Here is a 13876-nt window from a genome sequence, read left to right as displayed (position 1 = left end):
CAAGATCAAAATCACGATGTGTTAGTCACAGCATGGCACAGCACGTCTTTTCCACTCTACTCTCTTCTCCACGGCTCCACCTACCTATAAAAACCCTACTATTTCCAATTATTTTGACAAAGAAAGCTTGAAGGCTTCATAAAAGAAAAAGAAAGGGAGAGGTAAGGAAATGAAGAGACACACTTTCTCTCTCCTACCATTGCTGGGTTTGTTTGTGGCAGTACTGACAGGCGGCGCAGCTGTGCATGGAGGAGATCAGCCTCTGGCAAATATTGCAATTCACCGTGCCAGAATTGCGCTTGATGTCAAGGCTTACATCAAGGCTTCTCCCTATGTTTTGGGACAAAAGGTATGCATTCAATCATTAAACTATTTACTCTTTAGAATGGTTAAATTGGTTGCTTTTGTGTGATTCCTTTTGGGTTCAAAGGGGTGTGGGTTTTTTCTTTTCCATTTGTAATTGAAATGGAGTTAGTTTGGGAAGTTGGCTTTTGAATCGATTTTTGAAGAACGCAGAAAAGACTTAAGAGTATAGATATCTTCTTTAGCACATATCTAGTTGATTTTTCATTTAGGAGCAAATTGACGAGAGAGGAATATTTTAGGCAAGAAAATGACAGTTACCAAATGTTACACAGTAGAGTATAAAATGTAATATCTGTTTCCCATTCGTCTGCCATGTTTTGGTGTTTTCGTCAATTACAAGTTCCTGTCTTACTGGTGTCGACAAATGTCTGACAGTTGGAGAAGTTGACTGGCCAGTGAAGTAGGGGTGCAAACGGATCGGATAATGGTAAAACCATATCTGTATTTGTTTTTATTTTCCGGATAAAGATACGGGTCGGATATTAGATGGATACAGATACGGATTAGATATTAACCGGATACGGATATGGATATCCGCTTTTTATAATAGTGAATAACATAATTTTTTTCATAATTCATATTAAATTATATAATATAAAGTAGAACTAGGGTGCACTTAAGCTCACCAAAGTGTTTGGTGAGCTTAACTCTAAAATTCATCAAATTGATTTCAAATGACGAATCCGAATCGTTGAAACCCGCCTACCTTACGTGTGATGCGTCTAGATGTGAAATTTTTAAACATTCGAATTAATTTAGTACAAAGTGAAGCGGTTAAAAAACGTTCAAAAAATGAATGCACTAAAATTAATTTATTAACCTTCTAATTTTGACCGATTGATTTTATACCAAACTAATTTGAATGTTTAAAAATTTCACATGTAGACACATCACACGTAAGATAGGCAGGTTCCAACTGTTCAGATTCGTCATTTGAAATCGATTTAATGGGTTTTGGAGTTAAGCTCAACAAACACTTTGGTGAGCTTAAGAACACCCTAGTTCTACTCATATAATATATATCTACTATTCGGATATGAATAATTAAAATTCAAAACCATATCCGTATCCATATCCACACGCATATTCAAATATCGGAAATCCATATTAAATTTTCGGATACGGAGTCGGATACGGTCAGATAATATCCAACCCGTTTGCACCCCTACAGTGAAGTGCGAAAGCTGTATTATGGCTTATAGAATTAATAATAGAACACGTCTAAACAAGGTTTTGCCGTAAACCCCGGAGGAATGCAATGAGGTTTGCTTTGTTATTATAAGAATTTATTAATAGACCAGCTTATTTATTTATTTATTATTTCTTTAATAGCCAGCCGACCTTGCTATTATGAAAAACTAATAATAAAGACGGAGCCTCTACTATTATTATAACAATAAAATAAATTTAAACAAACAAAATTATGAAAACATTAAAAGAATTTTAATATATTTTTATACAATATTGAAATTCTTTTTGATTGATATTTTTAAAAAGCATAAAAATAGCTTTTCTAATTGATGTTATGATCTTAAAAAATATATTATACAATTTTAAATGGCTGAATTAAGTAGAAAATAAAGGATGGGGAGAAGAAGGGATTTAAAAAATATATATATGTATTGTTATAATTGTAATATACAAAAGTAATATATTGTTATATATTGGTATAAATGTACAATATTCCACGTCATTTTTCTAAATATTTAATTCTTAATTTTAGAAATATTAAATACAAGAATTAGACTAGGACAACAGATATAATTATCAAAATTTAAAAATAAAACTGTAGATATATTTTCTATAATATAGATAGGTTGTGTATTACATTTAATCTAATTTGATTTATTAATTTTTTTTAAACTACTTAATGGATATTCAATCAATTTTATAATTGCATCAAATCTTTTTAATGTTAATTAATTATATAATCGATTGTAACATCCATCAATAAAATTTGTTATTGGTACAAGTTTTTCCTCCTACAAAAAGGGGAAAAAAATAAAAGGTAAGAAAAAACTACATCAAATCCATTGACCCACACAAATTCGTATCCTCTATATTAACGGAACGCCTTAATAGATCTGGACCGTCCGATTGAGATCTGCACTAATATTAAAAAACTCCGTGCGTTATAAATGTGGACCGAATTAACTCCAATCCAGATCACAAGGATCTCTTCCGAGTAACTGAGTTAATGCAGAAGATGCGGACTCGACACACACTGCGCACACAAGGATTGTAACATCCATTGACGCACACACTGGCCATGTTGTTAGGCACTTGTCATGTCCTGAGCTGTTGTTGCCACAAATGATTTTGATTTTCTGTGGCATGACAGACTTTAAATTGATATAAATGACCCATATTTGATCTTGCCAAAACCCGATTAACTCACATCGCACGATTGAAATGAGAAAAGCGCGCCTCAGGATATCAATCCCATCTCAGAATTGACTATTTTACTGGCTTCTCACTTTCAGTGTCCCCTTGCCCTTCGTTGATCATTATATCTTGGTTTTGACTTGCGTTCTTAGATAGGCAGTTTTTTAATATTCGGTTCTTATTTGGTATTTGAAAAGTCACTTAATATTACATATATAGTATGTGGTTGAATATTTGAATTTTTATTCGGATTTATATATTCAAATTTTTAAATGAAGAATTATAGACATTAACTCTAACAAACATAGATAAACATTACAAATAAACATAAATAAAACATAACACAAGTTAGAACAAGTTAATAACTCACAGTACAAATTACAAAACTACAAATAATCATAAATAAAACATAAGTTTAAACTTAAATAAATGAAATTATAACTTATTCGGTTCTTATTCGGTTGTTATTCAGATTCTTATTCTCTATTCGAAAATATTCGGTTCATATTCGGTTCTTATTCGGATTCTTATTCTCTATTCGGAAATATTAGGCCGAATAAATAATATGCGGAAAAATATATTCGACCGAATATTCGAAACTGAATACGAATATTTGACCGAATAGACCGAATATTAAAACACTGTAGATAGGTACAGATATTTAAGGTTAGGAGAAGGATTAATATGTTTTATGAAGTGAAGATTTTGTTTAACATAATTTTCATATAAAAATATATGTGAAATTGTGAAGACTATATTATATATTTTTAAATTTTTTATTACATTTTTACATAGACATAAAATTCATTGATCTAAAGATTCTAAATTACAAAAATTTGATTTTCAATCTATCTAAAAAATATAGTGAAAAATTCTGAAAATATAAAACTTATACTTAGTATCTAAGTACATTTTAATATGAAGATATTCTTCAGTGTATTTGTTTTAGTTAATTAATTTATTCTATATTTTGTGGAGAAAAAATAACGATATGCAAATCCAACCTAGAGACAATTCACCACTTGTTTAATGCATGTCCTTACTCCCTTGCATTATTCAATAAGCTAGAAATGGAGAAACCAGTTATGATAGCAGGAAAATCAACCTTTTCGGCTTCAAGAACAGCATCCATCCTCTCCACAAGGGCTTCAAAAGAATACAAGACGACTACCTTAATTGCTCAATTCATCATATGGAGAGAAAGATGTGCAAGAACGTTCGAAGAAGTGAACAAAGACATAACAGAATTGATGCAAGAGATCGATATGCAATTGCTTTTCATAACAAAAGGATGAAATAATCGGTTACTGTTCAGCAGTACACCAAATTTTGAAGCTACTGTTTTCCCTAGTTTTCTCTTACTGTTTTATCTTAGTTTTTTTTTTGCTTAATTTCACTTTCTTATTTAGCTCAAGCATCTTGAGCAAATTGTAATTTTATTTCTAGGAGTTACATCTCCAATGTAACTCAAACTTCAATGAATCAAATACGGGCTAGATCCATACTTTCTTAAAAAAAAAAAAAAAATTCCATTATTCATTTTTTCAATTTTCTGAAAATGTCAGGGAGAGGATACAGAGTGGGTAACGATCGAGTACTTCTCTCCAAATTCAACAATCAATGACTGGATTGGTGTCTTCTCTCCTGCAAATTTTAAGTATGTCTCTACACTCAACTTTCTCTATAATTTACTATGGAATTGCACTATAACATTACCTAATTGAAGTAAGCCTATTTGTAGCTATACTGGTCATGTTATTAAATTTAAACGCTAATTTCCAATTTGGTTTCATCACCTTTGTAGTAATTTTCCTATTTGGTGTTATTAAACTATTCAAACTTATTACAGTTCATCGACATGTCCCGCTGTAAATATTAAAGGGCAGGACCCAGATATTTGCACTGCACCAATCAAGGTCTGTTAAAAACGAAACAATTTTTTTTTTACAGTTGTTGTAATTGATTAAATTTATATGAACTTCAATTTACATTTCTAATTTGCATTTATTTATAACCTTCCTGGGGTCAATTTGACAAGGATCTAATTGTAAAAATATTGGTGTCAAGTCAAAAAGCCCGTAATTCATATCAGAATTTTAATTGACACTAATGCTGATGCTGACACTGATACTGAATTGATTGCTGATTTTAGTACCAATTTGCGAACTACTCTTCAGGATATGTTAGCACTGGCAAGGGCTCAATAAAATTTCAATTGATCAATCAGAGATCAGACTTCTCATTTGCTTTATTCACTGGAGGTCTCTCAAAGGTGAGTTCACTGAATATTATTAATTTTTATATATACAAAAATAATAATGATAATTTGTGAGATCTTACATTCTAAATTTATGTCGATTATAATGTTCTTTATCTGTTCCAGCCAAGCCTTATAGCAGTATCTAATACAATTGCCTTCAAGAACCCCAAAGCACCTGTCTACCCCCGCCTTGCACAGGGCAAAGAATGGAATGAGGTTAGTCATCTATTTTTCTTCATCTTTTCTGCACAAATGAGATATAATTCTTAAAATAAATAAACAAATTAATAGATATATTAACAGGATATTTTTGAACTTTGTCTCGTACAGATGACTGTGACGTGGACAAGTGGGTATGACATAAGCGAGGCTTATCCATTTGTGGAATGGGGTATGCTGTGGACCCCACCAACACGAACCCCTGCTGGGACCCTCACCTTCAACCGTGGAAGCATGTGTGGTAAGTCTCTTATTTTAGTGCTACATTGATTTATATTTTCTTTCTTCTTTATGTGATATGCATGGAAATGATCTACACTAGATTATGAAAATCATCCACACATTACTTTATTGGAAATCTTCATGTTATTTTTTTGATGCGTTTTGAAGGTGAACCGGCACGTACAGTTGGCTGGAGAGATCCAGGTTTTATCCACACAAGTTTTCTCAAGGATTTGTGGCCCAATAAAGAGTATGGATAGAATCTCTTGACTGGAGCAATTTTATTTAGTAATTTATCTTTTAATTCTCCAAAGCTCGCTAAATTCATCAAATTAACTACAACTTGCTATTTTAGGTACTATTACAAGGTCGGACACCAGTTAAAAAATGGGACTATTGTGTACGGCAAGGGTTACACCTTCAAAGCATCTCCATTCCCTGGACAGAATTCATTGCAAAGAGTAATTATTTTTGGAGATATGGGGAAGGTTTGTTTGAACAAATTATACTGTTTTACATGAGAATTGCTTTTGAATTTTAAAAAAAAAAAAATTAAAATGTCAATTTAATTAACAGGGCCAGATATACTTAAATTATATTGGTAGATTATTTTCTGCAATGTCAATACTTTCAAATGCAGGTGCATATGGATATGTAATTATGAAATCGGCTGTTGTGTTTGTTTTTAACATTACTATTATTTCCCAGGCTGAAAGGGATGGATCGAACGAGTACAGCAATTACCAGCCCGGATCACTTAATACGACTGATACCCTTGTCAAGGACCTGAACAACATAGACATAATCTTCCATATCGGAGATATTGTCTATGCATACATCTCTCAGTGGGATCAGTTCACTGCTCAGGTTGAGGCTCTTACTGCCAAGGTTCCCTACATGCTCGCCAGGTTTTCATCTTTTCAGTTATTATATATAAAAGCCCCCCTTTAACCTTGACACTATTTTTATTGAGTTGCCACTTGCGGGGATTGAACCTACGTCTCTCCGTAGAGAGGCATGGTCCATCACCATCTGTGCTATGCCTATGCCTACGATTTATCTTTTCAGTTTCTATAATTGGCATGGTGTCTGATATTAAAAGTACTTAAAAAATAATTTCTTCCTTTCGGTTGCTTAAATCAAGTCTCCATGCATTGTTTAAACTCCAATGGTAAGCTTCACAATTCGTCTTCCTTTTTAACATATGACTTCTCTTGTGTGATTTTACTTTATGCAGTGGTAACCATGAGAGAGATTGGCCTAATACTGGATCCTTCTATGCGGGTTTTGATTCAGGTGGTGAATGTGGTGTATTGGCCGAGACAATGTACTATGTACCAACTGAGAATAGAGCCAACTACTGGTAAGCTCATGGACACCTAACATTTATCCTTTCTCTCATGGCTGTTATGTCAATTCTGAGATCTGTAGAATAGCATCTTGTGATGATGTCATCTGAATTTTATTTATCAATCCATGTAATTACAAAACGTGGTCATGCACTGAACTGATTTCAATACAGCTTTGGAGCTCTTAAAATGGAGTACTGAAATTATTGTGCGTACAAAACAACAACATTAACTCTTTACGGTTTTGTAAAAATATTTGCAAACAGGTACCAAACCGACTATGGCATGTTCAGGTTCTGCATCGCTGACACAGAACATGACTGGAGGGAAGGCACAGAGCAATACAAGTTCATAGAGAAGTGCCTTTCAACAGTCGACAGGAAGCAGCAGCCATGGCTGATATTCATAGCCCATCGTGTGCTGGGTTACTCGTCAAGTGAATACTACGCGAATGAGGGATCCTATGCTGAGCCCATGGGCAGAGACAGCCTCCAAAATCTCTGGCAAAAGTACAGGGTTGACATGGCATTTTATGGGCATGTGCATAGTTACGAGAGAACTTGCCCCATTTATGAGGTATAGTTCTTTCTTATTTTCTTTGTTTGCCTAATTTACAGACAACTTGCTACTGAGAAACAAGGTACAGTCGAACCTGTTATTCAGATGTGTTTTTTGTACTGTTTTCTCAACAGAATCAATGTGTGAGCACTGCGAAGTCACATTACTCTGGCACAATGAATGGTACCATCCACGTGGTGGCAGGAGGTGGCGGGTTCCGTACATCTGCCTTTCCAAACTCAACTCCTGTTTGGAGCATATACCGGGATGTGGATTATGGCTTTGTAAAACTAACAGCATTCAACCATTCTTCCCTCCTTTTCGAGTACAAGAAATCGAGCGATGGGAATGTGTATGATTCTTTTACCATCGACAGAGATTACAGAGATGTGTTGGCTTGTGTTGTGGATAGCTGCCCTCCCAATACCTTGGCCCGTTAGAGAAAGAATTTTCATTAGTACAAAAGTTAAATTACTGGTTATGTTACCCCAGTTTTGAGAAATAAAATTGGTGTTGCAAGTTAATTAAGCTTTTCAGATATTTTGGAATTATCTCCATGTTCACTTGTTAATCGACTGCCTTGTTATGTATATAGATTATGCGCTTGAATTTTCAGTGTGAATCCAATAAAATTGGGAAGATCACATGTATGTACGAGTTATTTTATTTTATTTTACGTGAAATAAACGTTTTCCAAGGGCAAAACAAGAGGTAAGAAGCAAAAATAAAAAATAAAAAATAAAAAAAATTCAAAATAAGTTATTTTATCAGTAGGTTCCAGTTCCAGCTCTCGTGTAGAACTAGGGGTGTTCTTAAACTTACCAAAGTGTTTGGTGAGCTTAACTCCAAAATCTATTAAATCGGTTTTAAATGACGAATCCGAACTGTTGAAACCCGCCTATCTTACGAGTGATGCGTCTATATGTGAAAATTTTAAACATTTGTGGATGAATAATTTAATTAAAAACATATTTTACATGAATATTTGTGTCCTTGTTCATTTGCTTATTTAAAACAATTTATTCAACCTCATTTGCCAATTTTTGTGCCTGAACTGGAAGTTAGAGGTAGGTAGAATACTAAAAAAAATATACGTTTGTATGGTGTTCTTCGACAAATATAGTGTATTACCAGGAAAAAAAAAAAATTTGGTAAATATATCCATCTCAAGTGAGTTGGGGAAATACGGGCACAAATTGCTAACCATTACTGCCGAAAATGAAGAAGAGGAGACTGGAGAAGAAGGGAGGGTATTTAATCATTAATTATTTGGAGTAGTAATATTACAAATTAATGAAGTTTGGAGTGGTATTTTTATAATTTCATATTTTGGGATGTCATTTTTACAATTTGAAAGTTTTGGAGTGACAAATAACCAATTTCTCATTTTTTTTATAAATATTAAATAGTTGGATGATTTCACCTTCAATCGTTACTAAAAAAGTATATCTTCATTTTTGAGCATCCATCATGCATCCATGCCTCCAATTTTTTGTTTTGTTTAATAACAAAAAATTTAAATTTATATGTTAAAATAAATTGTTAGATGTGATCTATATTATTATTTTCTACATGGACATAAAACTTTATTACTTTTCGAATTTATTTTATATGAATCAATGAGTTGAAAAAATTAGCGTTCAGAATTTATCTACATCGATGTATTTTTGTAAGCTCTTAATAATAAGTAAAATAAAATCAAAATATCATGTCTTATATGTTTATAAAAAAAATAATGTAGATCATATCTTCTAGTTTTATTTTGAAATCTAAAGTAGAAATGACTAAACATCTAAACTACCAACTTTTCAATTCTTGTTTGATACAGAAGAAGAAAATTGACTTCAAATAAATTGAAATATAATCAATAAAACAAAGTTGTAGAGACAAGTGCGCTAGATTGACCGATTTGCTTGAACAAACCCCTTCATCTCTTCCATCAGCTTTGTGTTGTCATTGTGTTTTGGAAAAAGATAAAATGCATGAATGGCATCTGGATACTCCACTAATCTCACTTCTTTTCCTTTCTCTTTTAGCGCTTCATAGTATCTGTATAAACAACAAGCTCAATCTGCTACATAAATTTAATATTACACTGTATATTTGTGAGCAAACACTTAAAAATGTGATGTACATAGAGGAGGGTTCCAATACCTCATTTTTTTCATACCACATCATATCTCATATTTTATATCTTTGTTTTCAAAGTCAAAACCGTTGATCCAAATCACTCAATATGATATCTATATTAAATAACGCCTGGGGATGAAATTTTATAATTTTTGGAAATATTTTACTAATTTTTAAAATAGATACAAAATCACTATTTTTTTATTGTTCAAAAAACAATGATTTTCTATCCATCTTAAAATTAGTAAAAAATTCAAAAATTATAAAATTTCATTCCAACCCTATTTTAGTATAGATATCATGTTGAACGGTTCAGATCGACAATTTAGACTTTAAAAATGAAGATATAAAACATGAGGTATGAAAGACATGAGGCATTGAAATCCTCCTCATAGCTTAATATCTAGACAAATATAAAATTTAGTTTAAAACATGTATACCGTAGCTGCCAATCATGAAGAGGATCGAATCCTCCGACAACCACCAATGCCGGTGGAAACGCCTCCTCAATCCCGGCTTTTATTGAATCGAAGACGTGTGCTGCCTCGTGATTTCGATTTGCACCTTCCGGCAGGAATGACTTCCATGCCCAATCCGCCCTCTCCATAGAAATTATAGGTGCCCCATCTAGTCTAATGTCAGATTCTGTTCTCTCCTCTCCACCAAAAAATGGCTGCAACAGTATTGCTCCTGCTAATTGAACCTGGCAAAATTTCAACTCACACATGCTTAGTACTTTTGCTTGTGTGATTTACAAATTTTAACAGAAAATTATCTGATTCTTGCTCTAATTATGCTAGAAGAACTAGAATTTATTGCTAATGGAGTCAATTTTGCTTCTACCTCCTTTTTTGCTAATGAGTTCTCCAAATCCATAGATAATTAGAAAGTGTATGCTGATACAAGGAACTTTTAAAGAGTACAGATGCTAATTCTTCCCTCTTGTTTTGAACTAAGAGCCATAAAATTAACTGGTAAATAAAAAAAATATAGGGGCGGGCACACATAATACTATGAGAATATAAGGAACAATTTAAACCATATATGTAATGGAACGAAAATAATATAATCTCGCAAAGATCTAAAATGACCTTCTTCCAATCTCGAGTACTAGCAGCCCACCGACGAGCGACATGGTGAACAATATTCCCACCAGCACTATCGCCGGCAAGGAAACAGTTTCCAAAATCCAACTGTAAATCAGTCACAGTTTCGATGGAGCCGAGCCTGTCAGAATCTAAAAATCTTAGAACATTAATACCGTCATCATACGCTGCAGGGTATTTATGTTCTGGCGCTAGCCTGTAATCCACCGAAACTACAACTGCACATATCTCACGAGAAATCCTACGACACAAAGCATCGTACGGTGGGGAAGAAGAAGAGAAAAAACTAAATCCACCACCATGGAAGTACACTATCACCGGGATCGGCCTTCCTGTCATTCATAAAAAATTTAATAACTTAAAAACAAATGCTTCTTAATATTACGCTCGTATGCATGGTAAACATGATACAGCTATTTGAACTATAATATAAATTTATGGTATCAGTAAAATCAAATATATACCTTGAATGGAAGGATCAGACGGCATGAACACACGAACATACAGGTTACAAGAGGAATCAATGGTTATATCAGAAGTACAGACCCCTTCAACTGGGTTGGGATTAGCAGCAGTGCAATGATCAAGAAATGGAAACAAGCGGCGGTTGACAGTGCCATTGTGGTGGCACGTAACGTCGCGCAGACGGGTGACCAGGGAGAGAAGCAGCCGATCTGTCCAGGGCATTTGTGGCCATTTCATGGGTGGTTGTGAGCTTGATTTGTTTCCCATATTCTGGCTCTCAATGTGTTTCAGTGGTTGTGTGGTATTTACTGGTTTTCTGGTGCATTTGCTTTGCTTTGTGATGTTGATTTAATTTCATGGAGGACCACAAGTCCACTATCTACCTCAGGACAAGATGTACTGCCTGCTGGTCAATTCATTATTGCTTTCTTTTCCATTTAAGATGTCTAGTTAGAAAGGAAAAAAGAAAAAAGAAAATGTATTAATGACTGTTATTTGGAATTGAAGAAGATTGACGTGGAGATACGGGATCCTCACTATTTCATTAGAAGAAGGTTGTGCGAAAATATTAGTGCCGAAATTATTATAATTATTTTAGCATTTAAATGTATTAGAAACTTTTCTTTTCTTTTTGTTTTCTTATAGGACTCAACAAGGTTGAGCTTGTTTTGAAGAACTTTGTTTTTGTAATTGGTTTTAGTTTGAAACCATCTTGAATTTATCCAAATTAACTAAGCAAAAGACTTTGTCCTTGTCTTTTCTCAAAAAAAAAAAAAAAAAAATGAACAGGAGAAGCTTTTTCACCATGTAGAGTTATGTAATTTTTGTTTTTCACAAATTCATTAATGGTGGGACATAATAATGACACTCTAACTAACAATTTACAAGCGGTTGAATGAGGAATAAATGCTAAGGCATCTTCTAGAAAGGTCGGTAGGTCCGCATTAATTTTCTCTCCGCTGGATGGGATGTAACTAAAGATAATAAAAACATCTTTTATTACGCACCTAATTCAAAAAATAATAAAAAATACATTAAAATTAACAATTATTTTTTGTACCAAGTTAAGTCAAAAATTATAAATTTGACACGGTTTTAATAGTTTGAAATTCGTTGTTTGAAGTCATTTCAATTGAGTTTGGAGTTAAGTTTATTAGAGAAATTGATGAGCTTAAGATCATTCTAATTCTACACTAATATATATTATTCACATATATTATCTATGAAATATATTATCCACATATATTTTCATGAAGCCAGGCCTTTCATAAGGTATTGTACCCATTATTGAAAATGAAAGGTGATGTGATTGATTGGTAATTGGAAGAGAAATCAGGGAATAGGGACATAGGGTGAAGTAGGGCTGCTAATGATTAAGATTCGGCTCAAATTCGGCTTGGTTCGTTAATTGTAGTCGAATGATTCGGCTCTTAACTCGGCTCGCTTTTGAAATAAAAAATTCGGCTCGACTCGGCTCGCGAGTTGGCTCATATTTTTAGTTGATGTTTGATTCATATTTGCCATTAGAGGGTAGATGTGAGATGTAACAGTAAATTTTAATATGGATAATGCAATGTTGAGATCTAACAGTAAATTAATACGGATAAGGCAATGTTGAGATGTAACAGTAAATTTTGATTTGGATAAGGTAATTAAAGACAAACTATCAGTAAATTATGAATGCTCTGTATCAGTAAATTATGAAGTCAAGCTAGCTTTGGGCCCGCCCAAGCATATTCTGACCTATAAACGAACACCACGCGTCCACTGGGTTATCGGACAGAATTTTTTTATGTGAATAATATTGTGATTAAAAACAATTTGAAATTTGGAAAAAAAAAAATTTGACATTCGAAAAAATTTCAAAAAATATTGAAATTCGGAAAAATATTTGAAATTTGAAAAAAAATTAAAATTTGGAAAAATTTGAAATTTGAAAAAAAATTGAAATTTGGAAAAAAAAGTTGAAATTTGAAAAAAATTTGACATTCGAAAAAAAATGAAATTTGAAAAAAAAATATTAATTTGGGAAAAAAATTTGACATCCGAAAAAATTGAAATTTGGAAAAAAAAATTGAAATTTGAAAAAAAAATGAAATTTAGAAAAAAATTTGAATATTCTGACCTATGTCAATGTATATAAATGAATATTTCTCAGACAAATCAACCGTTGTTAGCTAAGATAAATGATGCAGTTTCTCATAAATATGATCAATCGTTTGCATTTGAAGGAAAATAAGTAAAACTATGAGCCGGCTCACGAGTCGAGCCGAATCGAGCCAAGTGTTTACATGAGCCGAACCGAGTCGAGTTTTTTATTTCAAAAACGAGCCGAGTTGAGTTTGGACTTTTTTCAGTTTCGAGTCCGATTCGTTATGAAATATTGAGGCGCTCAACTCATTGATTCGCGAGCCGGCTCGACTCATTAGCACCCCTAGGGTGAAGAGCAGGGATCTTTGATCTGTAATTCTGTATGTTTTGTATTAAATATAGAAGGAGAATGAGGAATTGAGGATGGATGGGTCTGTCGGGTGGGACCCAATGGATCATAAGTTAATTCGCAGATTAAGGTTTTTGTTGAGTCAGTTACTTACCTTTTTCACTTATTTTTATTTGGGTAATTATAATATCCTCCATCTATCCATCCCCATTTCATCCCCCAACTAACTTTCTATTTTAACTATAACTATAACTACTATTTCTAACAACCTTTATTTCTTTCTTCTTTCTCCCTTTCTCTTCCACCTCTATTTTCCTCTTCCACCTTCATCTTCTTCTCCCACCTCCGCCTCCGCCTCCCTCTCCCACCTCTGCCT

At 33.3% G+C, this 13876-nt stretch overlaps 2 protein-coding genes across 2 annotated transcripts; one reads left to right on the top strand and one right to left on the bottom strand.

Annotated features, from left to right (window-relative positions):
* The first annotated feature begins 91 nt into the window (after positions 1–91).
* On the top strand, positions 92–7883 carry LOC144569662 (nucleotide pyrophosphatase/phosphodiesterase-like). The gene is made up of 12 exons (XM_078320119.1): positions 92–349; positions 4317–4408; positions 4601–4667; positions 4904–5023; positions 5135–5227; positions 5342–5471; positions 5621–5702; positions 5808–5940; positions 6161–6360; positions 6690–6815; positions 7068–7377; positions 7494–7883. Exons 1-12 carry the CDS (start codon positions 170–172, stop codon positions 7797–7799), a joined length of 1839 nt encoding a protein of 612 aa, XP_078176245.1. The 5' UTR covers positions 92–169; the 3' UTR covers positions 7800–7883.
* Positions 7884–9052: 1169 nt separating this feature from the next.
* LOC144569726 (putative carboxylesterase 18) lies at positions 9053–11439 on the bottom strand. The gene is made up of 4 exons (XM_078320194.1): positions 11060–11439; positions 10581–10927; positions 9930–10192; positions 9053–9408 (listed from the first exon to the last, which is right to left on the bottom strand). The coding sequence occupies exons 1-4, from the start codon at positions 11325–11327 to the stop codon at positions 9255–9257; spliced, it is 1032 nt and encodes a 343-aa protein (XP_078176320.1). The 5' UTR covers positions 11328–11439; the 3' UTR covers positions 9053–9254.
* Between the last annotated feature and the right edge of the window lie 2437 nt (positions 11440–13876).

Source organism: Carex rostrata, chromosome 18, assembly GCF_964058835.1.
Source record: "Carex rostrata chromosome 18, lpCarRost1.2, whole genome shotgun sequence".
NCBI classification, from domain to species: domain Eukaryota; kingdom Viridiplantae; phylum Streptophyta; class Magnoliopsida; order Poales; family Cyperaceae; genus Carex; species Carex rostrata.
The sequence above is the reverse complement of the archived record's forward strand: the minus strand, read 5'-3'. Positions and strand labels throughout refer to the sequence as shown.